Source organism: Trachurus trachurus, assembly GCF_905171665.1.
Source record: "Trachurus trachurus genome assembly, chromosome: 13".
Lineage (NCBI taxonomy): Eukaryota > Metazoa > Chordata > Actinopteri > Carangiformes > Carangidae > Trachurus > Trachurus trachurus.
In genome coordinates, this window is record NC_139892.1 from 26030679 (window position 1) to 26048788 (window position 18110).

The 18110-nt window shown below is 39.7% G+C and overlaps 1 protein-coding gene across 2 annotated transcripts in view; it reads right to left on the reverse strand.

Annotated features, from left to right (window-relative positions):
• Positions 1-18110, reverse strand: part of tenm4 (teneurin transmembrane protein 4) — a gene marked incomplete at both ends in the record, with an annotated part of 110992 nt that overhangs the window by 80197 nt on the left and 12685 nt on the right. The window contains one exon of one of the 2 annotated variants that reach the window (XM_083984488.1): positions 8347-8568. The exons of the other annotated variant lie outside the window; for it this stretch is intronic. Within the exon in view, the coding sequence (XP_083840614.1) occupies positions 8347-8568 (222 nt within the window). The remainder of the gene's footprint in view (positions 1-8346; positions 8569-18110) is intronic. 2 annotated transcript variants of the gene reach the window in all.

Sequence of the window (18110 nt, forward strand, 5' to 3'; positions counted from 1 at the left end):
TGGAGACGCATGTGCAGACGCATTCTAATGCCAGATGTGAACTGACATGCTTAGAGCTGTCCACTTGTGATCGGATCAGCCGGGAAGCATGTCACTGCCAAATCTGAACAAGACCTAAATTTCCCCCTCAGATCTGATTTTAAACCTTTACCCACAGTCAACAAATGGAACAGAATCGACCAGTGACAGAAATTGGGTTTCATTTATTTTCATTTTGGAGACAGAGAGCTGTATCATGCATCTGCTGCTCTGACAGATGGCTCCATACTGAGCACACTTTTGCACAATGCTGCCCTTGTAATTAGCTGAGACACAGCGAGAGGCACACCACAGTCCTGACTCCTGATGAACAATAGACTAGTGTGTGGTAAAAACCACGTGGTTGTTGATGACCTCCCTACTGCTCAGTAATGTACCTGATCCCTAAAGCCATCAATAAGGTTATGCTAATTTGATACGGGGACAGCAGACATATGCAGAGAGATATATCACATGGACAAATGCCTCACTGCTCTGGGAAGTCTTTACTGCTTGGTAAACAAATACTTTACTTCTTATGACAATCTAGCAAATGTGGGGCAACAAGTAATTTGTTTTTTTAACACATGGTTACACTTTTCCCCTGCGAACCATACCTGAAATACATCAGAAACTACCACAGGAATGAATCGATATATATACAGTTAGCTGATCAGACAAGTCTGTGTTTTTGCAGGATGTGTTTTTGTAATGGAAGGGAATAGATTCATACATTTACTTTTAATTAGACAAATTATCAAGTAATTTGTATTAATTCTAATTCATCTGTGGACATATGTCCATAAAGACAAAAATATTTGTAGAGGATTTTGCATTAGAGCCTCATTTAGTTATTTTAATATACAGTACAAGCTATGTGCAATGCAGATTTACTCAATTCTAACATTACAGTCATAAATATCAGATTGCAGTAAAATCAAATTTAAACCAAGTTCCCCAATGTACATGGATTAAGTTTAGTGTTAATACTTAATGCAGTGCTCTGCAGGAAGTTAAAATATTTGTCAGTAACCGGGCAGTAATATTAAGTATTTAATATAAAGTTGTACAGTTTCCCCCAAATGCTCCACACTCTGCACAAAGCTGCTCCCAAACTCGTCCACTTCACTTGTCTAATTATTTGCACATAAGCCTTGATCATTATAATACATAAATGAATATGTTCTACAGAGAAAGAACTAGCTGAGCTGACTGTATGCATGGTTGCCCTTGTCCAACCAATAAACCTTCAACAACTGTGCAAGTAGTCTTGGTAATTTCTGTGGAGATAAATAGAGATAAACAGGAAGACAAGAAACAAGACTGTTTATGAGACAAAGCACAGGGCAACACAACCCCCACAGACTGTGGTGAATCAGCAACAATTATTCACCACTATCCAAAGGACAGAAAAAAAATAAATGGTTTTCTATTGACCTGCTTTGCACAATGAAATTGGCAAGAAAAGGAGATTAATTTGTTATCACAGAGACAGAGAAGGGGGCTCTGCTACAATAGCCAAACTTTCACATGGCATTCAAAGCAGAAGCCTGAAGATATCTATTCAGTCTGGGAATGTGTGTTTTCATTTTTCTTTCTAACAGATGTATGCACCGGTTCACCTCCTGATGCTATTCTAGACAAGTAATTAAGGCGAATCCACTTCATTAGCTGGGACCTCACCCCCTACCCTCAGAGATAACGGGGATGTCTGACTAATGGTAAGATGTTATAATTGCCAACTTGTGAGGTATCAAATCACTACACGGTAAAATTAAAACTGATTGTACCTTTCTAGAGCATTCACGAACAAAACAAAACGCAACACATATTTATAGCACCTTAAATATCTCAACTAATGCAAATTTAGGTCATGGATTACACGGAAGAAGTTACTTTTTGACTAAGGATTTGTATTCCAGGATTTTAACAAGCTAACGTTAACTGTGAGATTTCTGAGCACGTAAACTATTCAAACCATTCGAACTTAACAACTGAACTCACTTAAATGAGGAAAAACCTGGAACATGTATCTCATGAGTGTGAGAAACTATTCATGTTTTGGTGCTGATATGCTGTCAGCAGAGTAGAACTTTTCCAAATCTGTTGTATCATAAAAATAACAAATCTTAGGAACTATGCAGCCTTGACAGGCGGACTATATGAGCTTCCCATTTCTAAAAAGTTCATGGTGAATTTATTCAGTGCAATTACAGTATCATACATAAAATGCTGTATATATTGTTGTGGGTGCTGTTTGGAGTTGTAGCTAAAGGTGATACAAATCAATACATCCTACAAAATAAATAATTCAAAACATCATAAATATTAAAATTCACCTTAGGGTTGGTCGTACTTCTCTGACTGGTAAAAGTGTGTAGTAGTCAAGCTGAAGAACAGCCAATAGGTATTCCAACTAAAATGTACCATATACCAGCAATGGAAACTGAACTGTGTTAAAGCTTTTATATTAGAGTCGCTTTTCATAATCTCAGTGAATTCATTTAACATCAACTGTCTGAGTTACAAAACTAGATAACTATTCATCTTGCTTAAGGGATTGGTTAGTGAAAAAAACAACTACCACAACAACAAAAAATACCTCCTGTTTCTTGTACTATATGAAACAGCAAACTCAAATAGACTTGTCAGTAATGATAACCTGAGGAGAGCGCCTGCAAATCTCACCCTCCACATCAGCTGGCGTCCCACCTGACTGAACTCACTGATGGTAGTCATGGAAACAGTTCAGCAAACTTCATTCAAGCAGTAAATCTGTATGTAAAGGTTCAGACTTTATTTCATTGGATAGATATCTCATAGGATACTACTTAGTAACCAGATGGTACCAACTCTAAGTGTGCAGCTGAAGTTTTGGCAGTTCTTACAGTAGGAGCAGCCGATGTAAACAAAGTGAAATTGCATGTTATGTGTGTATTAATTTATTTATTGTAACGGGGAACTGTCAACTGAATTTCCCATTTGGGCATCAACAACATTTTCTGAATCTGAATCTGAATCTGAACTGCAATGTGCTATTCAAACATATCAAATTATTTGATTTGTAAACCACTGAATAATTTACCCTCTTGGTATAGTTCTTCAAGTACACATACGCAGATGCCATCTAAGAATTGTCCATATTTGCCTTTCTACATTTTTAAATGTCAAACACATCTAGCCTCTCTTTATATATTGAACGGATCCCATTTGTAATAGGTTCATGTACAACTTTTTACAACAGTTCTTATTTTATATATATACCTACAATCTGTATCTGGAAATTCAGTATATAGTACTGTATGTATTACATTTGCATACATGAAAAATATTTCTGTGGGAAATTTATTTTTCCACATTTGGTAACATAATAGAGGAACTGGATTGTAACTCCATTTGCCACCCTGTGCTGCATCCAGGGAGGAGGTCTGACAAGGACAGCGGATAAAATCACAGAGGACTGATGGTCACACCTGATGAAATAAAGTGATATGACATGCCCCAGACACCCGATCAAGGCACTGAGGTGTGAGCCATTCGATACAGAATTAATCAAAAGCTATCCAGCGCCCAGATAAATCATTAAATCTTGCTTACTGCTACAGCCCCTATGGCTAATCATAGGAGCAAAATTTCCAGTTGAGTACCATTTGTCTATAAAAATACAAATAGAATTTGTCATGAAGGCAGTGAAGCTGCACTCTCTCCTGGCTCCTTGAAGCTGGTTCTCTCTGCCGGCCCTGCTGTTTCCAACACCATTAGAAATGTCTGAAGGGGAAAGTCACGCGGGAATACTAGCTGTCTTTCCTGCACTCATTTGAGAGGTAACAGGTACCACAAACAACACATGGTGGATATAAAGCTCATCTATCCACTGCTTCTCTCTCTGGGAGTGAGGTGAAAAAGATCTTCTGCAATCTGAATACAAGTTCACCTTCATCACTAACAGGAGAAGAAAAAAAGTCAGCAATTATATAATATTTTGTAACATCCAGCAGCTGTCACTGCGGTCAAAACTGTAATACAAGCAAAAGTAAACTCAAACATACGGACCACAAAATATAGGAAAAATATATACTACATATTAAGAAAATGTATCAATTTAAACAATGAAAAATGTTTTATCTCAATCTAAGGTTTACCACAGTTTGCAGCCTAATCCATTAGGACCAGTCCTGGCATATGCTTCTTTCTTCCTTTCTGTGATCAAATGGATTTTATGTCAAGTTTTTGAGCTGCCTTTGCAAGAACAAGACAAGTGGTTATGTATGCTCTGTTCTGTATGTCACTCTGCTGCATATCCATCAAGAGGTTGAGGATTTTGTTAGAGGGCACAGATGGTCTGCAATTATCATGGAATGAAAGTAATGCATCTCAATTTATGTCATTGAAAAGAAGATATGTAGGTATGCAAAATGCATTATCCATGGTCTCTGTGCGCTGACGAACGGCAAGTTGAATGAAACTGGACAAATTGTCTATTGGCTCCAGTACAACAACTCAACATCAAGAGCAGCGGATTCCGTTTGATACGTCAACTCAAAACTGAAACCTCACATATTCAGAAAACAAGGACATGGCATGGGCACGCCATGTGCTACTCATTAAATTATTATCTAGCCTCCGATAGTTTAATTCCTCATGGTGTCTGTGGCTAAATTACTTTCTGGTGTGACCTCTTTTAACCAGATCCCCCCCCTTGCAGAAACAGGGGAGGGAGGGGAGGGATGATTAAGCATTTCAAATGAAGACTTATTTGAATTCAGACACAGCCACATCCCCATGCCTTCTACCCGGCTCAACATTCCTGCTTGGTCAGCTGTGAGGTCGTGGTGTGTTGGCTCGTTTCACCGGGGAGCCCGGCTGCACTGAAAGCCAACACTGGCCGACCCCATGCTGTTTTGCATTAAGAGATGCTAATGCTGGGAGGTTGCAGTGTCTCAGATCTTTCGGCTCAGCGTGGCAGCGGGCTCCCACTGGCAGCCTCCCCAGGAAGAAGCCCCCGAGAGAAAGCCGAGGGCCACACTGAAACACATGCTTCACAAAAGGACTGCAGGCTTCAGCGAGCAGCCTCGTCAGCCACAGAGACTCTGGCTCAGTGTTCTTCCAAATGAAAACAGGATCCCAGAAAAAAATAAAATAAATAAACACTGCTGCCTTGGAGGCTACTAATGTGAATAACGACATGCTGCTGAAAGCGTTTACTTATTCAAAATCCAGCAGAACATTTTAAGTCCTGTATGTGGGCTCAGAAATGACCTTGAGCAAATGTAATCCCAAGTGATAAAAAGCCACCTGTTTTCCAGTGCAACAGATACACTGTGAGCCAATTATTTTAGGCATACCTTTTTTTTTTTTTACCCCGTGGTTATTTACTGACAATACAAAAGTAGGCATTTCCTCCTCTGTGTCAACTAAACATTTCTTCAATAACTGACCCATGTGTCAAAGAGATCTGATTTGATATTCCAGTCATTTTTGCCATGGTGACTTTTAAATTACTTTTTTTTTTTTTTGGCTCATGTAATTCCCAATGAAAACCTGAGATGCATATTTAATTCATGATTACATTACAGTTGGCAACATGGCCCTTTTTTCTTTCTTTTTTGTCTTCAGCCAGAACTTAGACATCTGCATCAAACAGAAAACCATTCAAATTTCAGTTTCAGATATTAAATTAGGCAAACAAAGACAGTTTGTTTAAGCCTATTGGATACCTACAGTAGATGTGCGTCCATTGCTCTGTTCTGTACACCCAATCTACACCACAACCTATCTGGCTCACTCTAGTTCTGTCACCTTGAAAAGATTACGATTATGTAGCTGAGGGGAACGGTGTCATGACACATTGGACAAGTATTAATGAAGTCACTTCTTTCCCTGAAATGGTGAAACCAGCTTGGGTTGACAGAGTTATTTAGCTACATATATTATTTGCCACGAAAGCTTTGGGGTCTGAAAGTAATTTACATACACAGCCATAAGACATCACTGTCTCCTGAGTGAAAACTTTACACACAAAAGTGAGCGAGGCAAATAACTAAATACACAAAACAATATCCACCTTAAATGAGGATTAGCCATGCAAATTGTCTTTTTTTTTTTTCACTGAACCAACTGTGCTAGAAATCACATTTTTCATTAAATTCAAGTGGCTGCTTCAAAGAACAGCCAATGGGAATACAATGTGTTGTTTAGTGGAGTGGAAGAGTAAAAATAAATTTCAACCAAAAAGAAAAATGAAAAATATGCAGATTTGAATAAACAAAATCTACAAGCTTATAAAGTTTTTGGATGTGATGTGGAAAATGCATGAGAAGGCATAGAGCAAGCTTGCGTGGCTCAGCAGGTGGTTTTAGAGAATCAACAATGGAGGCTTTTTTTCCTCTTTTTTCTTACTGTTTGTAACTGGCCCCTTCACTGTCAAAGATTTTCTGAAACCACACAATGAAGAATGTCAAAGAAGAGCCTCAAAGAAAAGAGGATTTTGCATAATTTACTGGGTTTTTTTTTTAATGCAACACCAGCTAGGTGGCAGGTTATCAGAGTGGACAGCAGCATCAATAGAAAGAATACTGGTTTGATATTTTTTGGAGATATGAGAGTTGGAAAAGGCTTTGCACTCAGTAGCGAGAGACACACAAGAACATGCTGTACTTTGCAAATTAAAAGGAGCCTTACAAAGCCTGAGGATGACTGAGGTAGAGCTGGGATATTCCTCCTCCTACCCCTTACTGACAGCCCGAGGCCAACCTAAACGCTGCACCTATGCAAATCAGTGTCATTGTTATGAGACAAATCTGCCGCGGTAAAGGCCAGTCCTCCCACCCGTGTCCCCTGAAGTCATGTCACTGCTGGGTGACCAGCTTGTTGCTACTGTGGAATTAGGAAGGGAGAGGGAGGGAGAGGGGTGGTGGCGGTGGTGGGGGGTGGGATTTGCAACGGGATTAATAACTCATTCTCCAGGCTTTCTGAGCAGGCAGCTGGAGCACTTCGGAGTTTGATGTACTTCAACCCTTTGGGTAGTTAACTTGTAAGCTCGATCAATTATTTAGATCATTTTATTTTGTTTTGTGTTTTTGCAGGGGCCACTGGGAGAAGCGAGTAGCTGCTGTAGACGAAAGACATCCACATTTCAAATATCAAAGAACACCTTATTCAGCATGCAAATTGATGAGTTATGGGAGACACACGACATAAATCGCTTAGTTTGAATGACAACTCTTTTTTTCATGTGGATGGATCATAAATAAGAATATATAACCTGCTACATGTTCAATTGTGACCGTGTGGCCATAATAATAAATCTACTTTCCTGAGGTTACCTTGAGGAAATACTTGACGTGATCTTATCGCCGTGGCATTTTTCATACGCCATGCACTGAGTGCTTGTGGTGTTATAAACAAATTGAGGATCAAGACTGAGCCAGTAATGAATCCACAAGAGCCTATGAATCTACAGCAATCAGTTATATGAAAACAGACAAATAATATAATATGAGCCCAGCAACACAAGCCCGTGCAAACTTGAACTGAGACGTGTCGAGAAACATCTTCAATATAATTAAATGAGTAAGTTAACTGCGGATACAAAGTGTGGCTGCCACTTAGAAAATCAAACTGCACGTGTTTTTACAGTGAGTGAATTTTTGTCAACTGTCAACACAGTGCGGGTGCAAATGTCATTCAGTCAGTCTGAATGAATGTTGAGCCAACAGCAGGAGACACTGAGTATTTCAAGAGCGATGAATAGCTGACAGTTATTAATGAGAAACCACATATGCAGTTCTTCAAACTTCATTAACTCTATCTAACTCTATCTGTACTGTCTGCATTTGAGCTGTAGTCAAAGCACACACATAAAGAACCTACACTATGTCTTTCAGGGGCTAACTCTGTTTTTAATACAAAGTTCTGGGAGTGACTGTGTTGCACCTGGTATGCAGTAACCGTCTTTGTCTCTTGCTTGTTTCCTATCCAAGGTGCAGAGGATGCATGCAGCTGAGAACTCTACAGAGGGAATGTAGTTGGTTACTCCCACCAGCATGCAATGAAACTGAAGAGAAATATCTGTGACAAATATCTCCTGCTGAACCAAAATGGTTCATCTCTTTGAGCGAGGCTCTGAACTTTACAGACCTTTCTTCAGAGAGTTCTGTGCATTTCCTGAGGCTACGTATCGACTCAGAGTTTCTACGCTCTCTCATGGTACTCAGAAAAAAAGGGACATATTCTTGCCCATAGCCATCTGCATGACCTAAACACAAAATGCCCAGGAGCAGGGAGGCTAACCTCTAGAAAGCAACAGTAGTTTGAAAACCAACTCACCATCAGCAGTTGCAGTGGCAGGAGCATACAGGTTCCCTGAGCCAATTTTAACTAAGAAAGAATTTGGGCCAAACTCATCCTCAGAGTCAGAGTCCTGGGCTGGCTGAGCCGCACAGTTACCTAGCAACCCTCCCTGGCTCTCATTGGCTGCAATGGAAGGGGGAGGGTATGGGAGCTGCTCAACAGGGGAGGAGGAGGCGGATGAACAATGCAGCGGAGGACCTGTGGACCACAAACAGAGACAACACATGGGGAGGGGGGGGATGAAACACACCCAAACACACACCCAAACACAGGCAACATCACATAGGAGCAACACACTCACACACATGCAAGACTTAATTCTGACACTTCAAAAACAAACAGGGACACATATGCCTTTGTCTATGCCACCTCACCCCAGCTAGGAGGAACAATGCAAACAAGTGAAATGACTTTGAGATACAATAGAAAAGGCAAATGCCTGGCACCGGTTTAGAGAAACACAAACAACAAAACAACCTTTTGGGATGTTAAACGGGAAAAAAGGAGAACAAATCTAGGTAAATTTGCTCCACTCCTAATAAAAGGCTACCGGTAATTGGTTTGTGTGTATGCTCCCACAAGGCATACATTGAATGCAGAACAAGAGCGTATAAAAGTCAGACAGATCTGCTACATAAAACACAACTAAAAAAACTTTAAATTTAAAAAGATTATTTTGAAACAATATTATTTCACATAACTGTACTTCTCCAAATTACAGAAATTACACTAGCAGACTTCCATTTGTGTGCTGTGCAGCAAGCATATGAATATGTTCCTAAATGTGGCAGAGTTGTTAATACCCCCTCCTGTGGAAACACATAACCCTCGCCAGCCAAGAAATGAATCCAACCTGAACCAATCCTTCCTATTTCTTCTGTGCTCTTCATCCATCTTAGCTTTCCTACTCACCAGTAATATAAAATACCACCATGATCGGACTGGCCACTCACCTCAACAGCAGAATATGAATAATTTACAGGTATCATTGTTGGTAGCCTCTTGTTATAAGCCAATATCCAGTCCCCATATCTGACATACTAGTGCCATACGACGGTTTCTTCTTTCAAGACTTATTGGCTGCCGCTGCCACGCTGTCATGGAATCTCAGCAGAGCTGCTATTAACGTATGATTGACTTTTGATGCAGCCCTGCGCCCCGCTGAAAATGTCGTACTTTAGGGACGCGACTGCAGCGAACAAAGCCATCAGATTAGCACTCCTACCCCTCTTCCCATCACTCCATTGGTCTTGATGTCGAAATTCCTGCTGACTGGACTGTCATCCATCAGGAGAGATAAATTTCCTCTCGCTCTGTAATGATCCCTATTAGAGTATTAAAGTACGACTCACTGACTCGCATCTAATTAGGAAACAATTAGTGATATTAACATAGCAGCCACGGCCCTACACAAGCAGCAAATGTCCACTGCCCCAGAGAGTCATAGTTTGTGCTTTATATATACACTTCACACCACACACTTCATTTCTCTCTAAACCCTCTAATGCTGGTGCAGTAATGGGTGCAGAGGCAGCGTCACCATGCTGTGGGTTAATGACTGTGACATTGTTGTGCTTGAATATACAGCAATGTACAGTCTGGAATGGAGCTGTCGACAACAACATCATAATACTCATTTCCAGAATCCCTAAGATACATCTATGACACTACATTTAGCATGTGACACAATAATAACAGTTAGAAACCAAGCATCACTCACTGAGTTGGTATCTGCCACAATAAAAGCCAGGAGACAAGACTGAAAATCGACACATGAAAGAGAAAAAGTGAGCTACACCAGGTCCTTGACTGAATATTACAGCTTTTTCATCAATGAGACAGGAAAAGATTAAAGTCCTCTAAAAATTGGTCAAAGTTATAACCTGAGTGGAGTCAAGATAGTCGTGCTCAGCAGCCATTAGTCTCGTGCACAAAGGTTTTACTGTCTCCCTGTGTTTAATTAATACTGGCTTGTGCAGTTCATGCCAAAGCCACATGCACAGAGAGTCACAGACAAGGCCTGGCCAGGCAAAAAGCTACAGCCTGAGATAGCCACAAGTTTCTCTGGCTGCCAGACTTGATTGACTTTGCCTTCACTCACTATATTACTGCAGCAAAAAGGGACCTTTACTTAGGAGCCCCCGGACCATCCGTTACCGCCTTGGTTCCTGACAGCTTCAGGAAGCGCCAGTGATTTTGGCCTAACTGCAAATGTAGGCCAGCGATTACTACATCGAAGGTCTTAATCAGCTCATTAGCAATCAAATTCAAAGAACAGCCTAACAAATTGATGTTCCTGTTCCAAAAGAAAATGCTACTTCTATGTCTTGTTATACACTTTTGGAACATAAATGATGTGTTTATGAATTAACTAAAAGTGTACCAATTTAATTCAGCACTAATTACACTTTGATTATGCGAGTAAAGATGAAATGATCACGAAATATGACGTCCTGCACATTACTGAATTTGATTAATTAAAAAAAAAGCTCTTTAGAAGAACAAGTGCTGTACAGGTGACGTTGTAAAACGTAACAAAAGTGTTTCAAGCAATGATAATTCAAGAGACATGAACCTTAAATCAACACTTAAGTTCAAAGAATGACATTCATTTTCAAGGCAAAAACGATAACAGTGTGTGTGGTACTGGCATCAGACAGAAGCTGAGCAACAGAAACAGCAGAAACGTGAATGTGGGCGGACAGCTATGCAGCAGTTTTTTTTCCTTCTATAACCCCTCAACTTACAACAAATAAGAAAGTAGGTGTTCTGTACTCAAAAACTTTACAAGGATACATGAACATTGATGTTAATGTAATGGCTACTGCAGAGATACAGTGTTAGTATTTGGTTGCAGGGTAATTTCTCCTCCTATGGGATCACTCTGATATTTTTAGCTACAACATTGACTGCAAAGCAGATTAAATATAATGACCTAAAAGTAGTGGTAGGCAATATTGAAAATATACAGCAGGGTCCAAAAGTGTGAGACCTCTTTCCCGTTTTGAGAACACGCAATACCAATGGAATATAATAGCAAATTAATTGTGATATTTTGTGTGTTTTTACTTTTAACAGATTAACAATTTCTGGATCATTTAACCATACAGTATATGAAAGTATTGTTTATATGCAAAAATCCTGCTAATTTAATATTACCTAAAAACTGTCTTGCTCATTGACTGAAAAGAAAATCTGGCATATTTACAATTAATTATTTTTGTATGTTCATGAATATGCAAAAAAAAAAAAAATCTATACTGGTTTAAAAGTCTGTAATGTTTTATATTACCCAACACTGAGCTGAAGCTATGTCAGAGCCTCTTCTCATCAGTTTCCAGGCGAAAGGCTAAATCACTGACAATTCCATATTTAAAAACATTAAATATTGGAAAACTATCAGCCAGTAGAGGCATGAGTATAAAACATTTCTGGTCTTTAAAAAGCACAGTCTTACTACACATTTATACAGTATATCTACAGCAAACCTCAAAACTGCCTAAAGCTGATGTCTCTCTACTACACTTAATAATCTAAATATATGGCTTCCTAAACAAAACCAGTCATTTCTAATATAAATCTGTTGTTTTTACAAAAAATATCAATTAAAAAGTGGTCTGCTAAATGTCTTGTTAATAAGTCTACAGTGACAAAGGTGTAATATCACCCCAATGATAATCATTTTACAGTTTCAGATAAACAGAGTAAGGCACATCCTCATGTCTATAAAGCGAGAGGATGCTCACCATTTGAAAATTGCTTTTGTAATTTATTTGCTGTCAATCGACTCATCAATTAATAAACTAATTGCCTCAGCACTAAAACAACCAATAACTAATTACAAACTGGAGAAGGATTTGTGGATGCACCTTGTGCTCCAAAGTCATTTGACAACCTCTAGACTGCGTATTATCTTAATGGGATTAATGTGTTTATGCCTGTGTTCCTCTGCTTGTGTTTATGCAGTGTTTAACAGGTGGAGACAGGAGAGGACTCCGGCATCACTTTAAGATGTACACACCTACGGTAACTGCAATCATTAATGTAGGTGATGTGATGCAGAATCATGCATTGGAAACTATGAGCCTAATCACACCGATCAAGTCTGTGCATGATGGGAGACAAGCAAAATTAATCATTATCACTGTGAACGTACTGTACATATAAAAATGAGCCTTTGAATGTATTTGAGGAGGCTTCTCTGGCTAAAGGAGTGGAAATGAAATCAGGTAAATAGAGAATATCATTTAGAGTGAGGATGTTATCGAGTGAGAAGAAAATCGAGTAAGGGAAGACAATATCTCTCATCTGGAAGAGTCCTGATTTTTTATTCTCTCTGTCTCTCTCTCTGTCTCTCTTTCTAATCATCCTCATTTTGCCTTTAGCTGCTAAATTTCAGACATTCAAGAAAAATAGAAACTCATCATTTGTCAAAAGACAACAGTGTAACCATGACGACCTTAGTTAAATGTGCTGCACAATCACAACACAGAGCAAAGCAAGGTGAATCAGATGTGTGGCTCTATGGCGACAGCAGGAATTATCTGTTTGCTCAAGGAATACAGCTGCAGGGCAGCATCTATAAAAAAAATGAAATAAAAATAACTTGAGGCGTATTTGCAGATGAACGGTGAAGGAGAAAGACAAACTCTTGGTGCCTGTAACATCAACTGATGCCGTGTAGCATACAAAGCATACAGGACGCACAGGAATGACTCATGGGGGACTGAGTGTCATCATCACACCGCTCCTCTTTTCGTAAAGTGCAGATTGTGTTGCAACCCGGTCTGCATCTAGGATTAATGCAGTCACGATGACAGCACTGTTGCTCTTTGCTAATGCTAAATTCTTAATGTCTTAATATTTTAAAGCGACACTGTGTGGCGTGTTACCAAACCAACTGGGTAGTTGCATAATACTGTTCGTACAGGGGTGTGTGAAAGGTTGGCAGTTTGTCTTTGGAGGATCAGTTAAATGTTGCATAATTTGCTCCTGGCACCAATTTTGTCATCAAATGGAGGAGGAGTGGGATCCACTCCAAGATGTAATGGCGTGTCTAAAGCGTTTGTCATATTTTCAGCTCTTTATGGAATTTCATACTGACTGCTCATGCCTCCATCGAGGACCACACTGTGAATATCCAGATCCTTCCTGTGCTTGTGACTGTTTCTTGCTGTATTTGCATGTGGTGAAATCAACAGCCCCATTCTTGTGTGGGCGCATGGTACATGGCATGAAATCATATTTCCTTAGGTGCAGGGGGTTTCATTCTTCGCCTGTGCCTGCTTGGCATTTTGCATTCAACGTCACCAATAGGCTGCCGTTTGACACTTCCCTCGTGACACCCTCCTTAGTGTGAGTGAAAATTCCTCCACAGTCCGCCGGCTAACACCAAGTCAAGAGCCCAAAACGGCTGCATGTGTTTTCTATGGTATTTGGGTCACAAATTGGTGGAGACACACCTTTTCAACTCTCTCCAAAATCACACAGACTCCTTTTATGTACGTCTTGCTTGTCTGCTTCACTCTCATTCTACATTCTTCAATCAGCAGACGGTCTAATTGTATAGTTTTTTTTTTTTTTTCATTTTGATTATGGGAGCGGTGGCAGGAAGGCATGCGCAAGATCAATGTCTGACTCTTACAAGCACCTGTCAGCCACAACAGCTTTCATGTATGAAGGTCTTTGCTTTCAGCTGATTAACTCTCATTGTCATTGGAAGGTGGCAGATATGTGTTTCTCCTGCTGCTTCTGATTTGAGTGGCACACGTGGTCAAAGAGCACCAGAGACACACAAACAACTTGAGTGCGTTTATACACTATACAGTACACACTTGTATTCGATAATTCAGAGCCATAAATTGTGTCGCTTTTTATGGAATAAAAACCCACCTGGAGTGTCGGGCGTGTTTGCAGGGTAAGTAATAGTTGAATACAAATAATGGTCTATTAATTGAGTTACATTTGCCTACAAGGTACTCTGCTGACAAGGTGGCTTAATTGGACATTTAATAGCTTTTAAATTGCCTGAACATCATCAATTCCCTTCTCAGCATTCCACCTCTATCCTCCTAATGATGTCCTGTTGCTGAGCTCCAGTGGCCATGTTTACAGTGTACAACACAGAATGTTCACTAGTCAGGATCAAGTTGTCCTGGAAATGTCATGAGATACAAAGACTTTAGAGTTGCTAAACCCATGAAAGGACGCTTGATGCCTTTTTTGATTTTTTTTTTCCTAGACTGACTGGCAGTATTTGAGCTCTGTCATGACTGATTAAATGTGCCCTCTTGCCTACAATATTGCTGCTCTTGGTTTGGATTGAACTTCAAAGTCTGTGGAAAGGCTGTGTTAGTCCTGCCTTTGTGTCACTGACAGTCTTAGAAATTCAACGTCTTTGTGACTGAAGGAAATAAAGCTGTAGAGTGTTTTTACATTGTGACATGAAAGACTGGGTGAACAGGCCAGCACACTGGCAAGACATGACTGCAGACAGTGTACTGTCAAATTAGAAATCTGTCAAACATCAGAGATTTTGATGTGTAATATATTATATTTCTGGGGGGGGGGGGGTTGTTTTGTTTTGTTTTTTTCAACAATTTTGCTGTTACAGGGTATCAAGTACTTGGTTCCCATCTAGTTATTTTTTCAGCTTTTCAGGCAAAGTCAAATTTATTCTGATAGACTTGATTTGTTTTGATTTGCTTTGACTTGTGAGTTTTTAATTCTTAGGTAACTTTTCATGTCTTGAGGCACCTTCATTTGCACCCAGACAGATTTACAAAAAAACTATCCATCACAGTTAATTTTCTGTTTGATAACCTCTCTGCAAAAACAATCAACAAATTTTACAAATCTGCCAAAACAACTGTCCACATGCAGCAAGACTCTAAGGCTGATTGTCAGCATTAAATAATTATTTATAAAATGAATTTGAGTTTTTTATTTGCTTCCTTGTTTTGGGAACACACTGATGTGTTTGTCAGTTATTGGTGTATGTGCTCAGGTAATAATTACGCCTCAGACCTCTCCAGGCAATATAAACATGCAGGCATAATTCTTTTCTCGTTTTTGCAATAATAGGATTCCCAAATTGACATAATTGTTTTCTATTGCACAGCTGCAAGCAATAACTAGCATTTTATGAAATTAATACATGATAAGTGATTTCATCTCATTGAAATGAATAAAACAAATAAATAAAAAAACTGAAAATGTATGAGACAGTGAGCAGCTCAAAGGGACAGTTTTGAAAAAGTCATAAGCCTGATGCAGCAAATGTGATAAGCTGCGTTATAGACCTACATTATGTGTCATCTTTAGAAGTTAAATCAAAGTATATCTACGCAGGATATCCTAACAAACACTGCAGGATTAGAAAAATATTTCCTCAGCTGATACGATGCAATTTATCAATTTGCAAACTGCTAATCTACAGGACACAGCACATATAAAACCCTACACTGTGTAAAGCCCAACTAGACACCCATGCAGAGGAAGTAGGAAATGAGCTTTTTACGAACCAACATTGGAAAAATGATAAAAATTTCTCTGACAGTGCTGTTTACCTGTTAGGAATCAATAACATAATAACGGAGAGTGAACATAATGTATGATTAGGGTGAAAACAAATTGTAAGCACCAATAAACTTTTTCTTTTTTGACCATTACCGAGAAAATGGAAATTATATTTGCGTGTAATAAAAAAAGCATTACCACACAAGAAACTGTTCCATTTAAGGCCGACCCACAACATTTCTATCAGCACTTTAAAACCCAGCATCCATTACTTACAACTGTATGCTCCTATAAAGACAACGAACGCCAAATTATAAATGGAGGGCTATTATGAGTCCAAAAAACAAGCCAAAAATTGCTCTGACCACCTCTACAGATACTGTGGTGCCTGCACAACAGTTTGGACACAGTAAATTGTCAGGACTGGTGATTTAGATCGAATTAACGGCTGCCATCATTTCCATAAGCCAAGGTTCCCAGACATCTACCCCTCACTCCTTTTTAAATTAGAAGGTGAGTGTTAATCTATTCATCTGCATGGCAGAGGAGGAAAATATACAACTAAGAAAAAAAAGGCAGCATACAAACCTGAGGACGCAGCAGAATACTGATGCCAGCTTTCCAGAGTATCACCCAGGAAGATGAAAAGCAGGCCAGAGTGGCTGAGTCTAGAGATGGCATGTCTTCTCTGGGTTATTATGAGCACAGACTCCTACCCCAGTCAACCTCTTCTCACATCCCTGCCTGGCTTCTGCCACTCTCATCCACTGAGTCCACTCTATTTCACTGCGCTGGAGAGACAGTGCGCCCTACAATCCAGCCGAAAGACACCATCTGTTTCGACTTCTCTGAGACAAACAGATCGAATCGGCCTGGAAATGTGGAATGGAAATGCAAAAACAAAGCAAATGGAAATTTCTTCTGTTGGAGGAGAAACCTCACCACCGCTACACAGGCAAGTGTTACTCTAAAGAAGTGTTCAGTGAACACCTATAATAACTGGAGAACACAATGTGCTGGCCCAACTGAAGCATGTCAAGACAGTTTAGCTGATGCTCGACAGTGAAAAGTTTTGAAATTGCTCTTTTAGAACTGAGTTATCACTAATTGAACCATTTTCAGGACTCCTTTGTCTTTTCTTTTCTTTTTTTTCCTTTTACTTCACTAGTCTTTTGAATCAGTGTTAGTTCTGATGTAGTCTGACACTGCTAAATCCCTCCATGCAGCCCCATTCAAGCATCCCTGGGTCTTTCTTTGTTCTAGGATAAAAGGTAAAGGTTGCAGTCTTCTCACCTCTGGCTGTTAAGAACATCCTGCAGGCATGTGATGGCTGTTTTTGGGGATCTCCTGGTCAACATTGGCGCTCGTAACTAACGTGGTGACAGAGTATCTTCTCCAGCAGCACAGAAATAAAGTGGCGTAAAAACAGGCTTATAAATGCATCCACACCCATCCGGCAAGTCCTCTGCAGAGGATTCCAGACTTCAAAGACATGCACATGGTAATCTGCTTTAAATGGATGTTTCTGGGCCTCTATCATAGCTCGATCATCAACTGAGCCGACTTAAACTATGGCTGAAAAAACAATGCTAATAGTGGATAATTATCAGCTTTTACTCCGTCTGCACTGGCTGCTCTATTCCCTCTCCCATCACACACAGAAGCTGGTGAATAAACACAATGGCATGAATAAATAATGACCCCACAATCCTCTTAAGGTCCCCGAATAGTGGGGGGAAAAAAGACAAAAGTTTACTTTTGGTGTTTGAGAGCAAGCAGAGCCTGAAATTGTAAGCGACTCATTAGGGCTACATGTGGCTTGCCTGGGGCCTTGCTGAACAAAGATGGCACCATCCCCATCCTGCCATTCCTCAGCGCATTTTAGGCCTGGCCTAATAAAATTCTAAAGTATACCCTTAAGTAAAAGCTACATTCCCAATAAAAGACAGTAAAGAGCTAAAGCACAGTCCCAAAAATCTGAAAACCGTCACATCTTCTTAACTTTCTTCTGGAATAAAAGTTTAATAAGGTTGAGAGTGGGAATTGCGAGGGCCACCTTTTGCTTCATTTGTGCAGATTTGCTCTGTCGTGTATAAACATCATAGATTAATATGAATGCTTTCATGCTACAGGAGCACACCTCTGTCAAAACATCATTTCCTCCTCTCATCATGCTCTCCAGATAGTATACACAAAAGACTACTATTTCTCATTTCAGACAC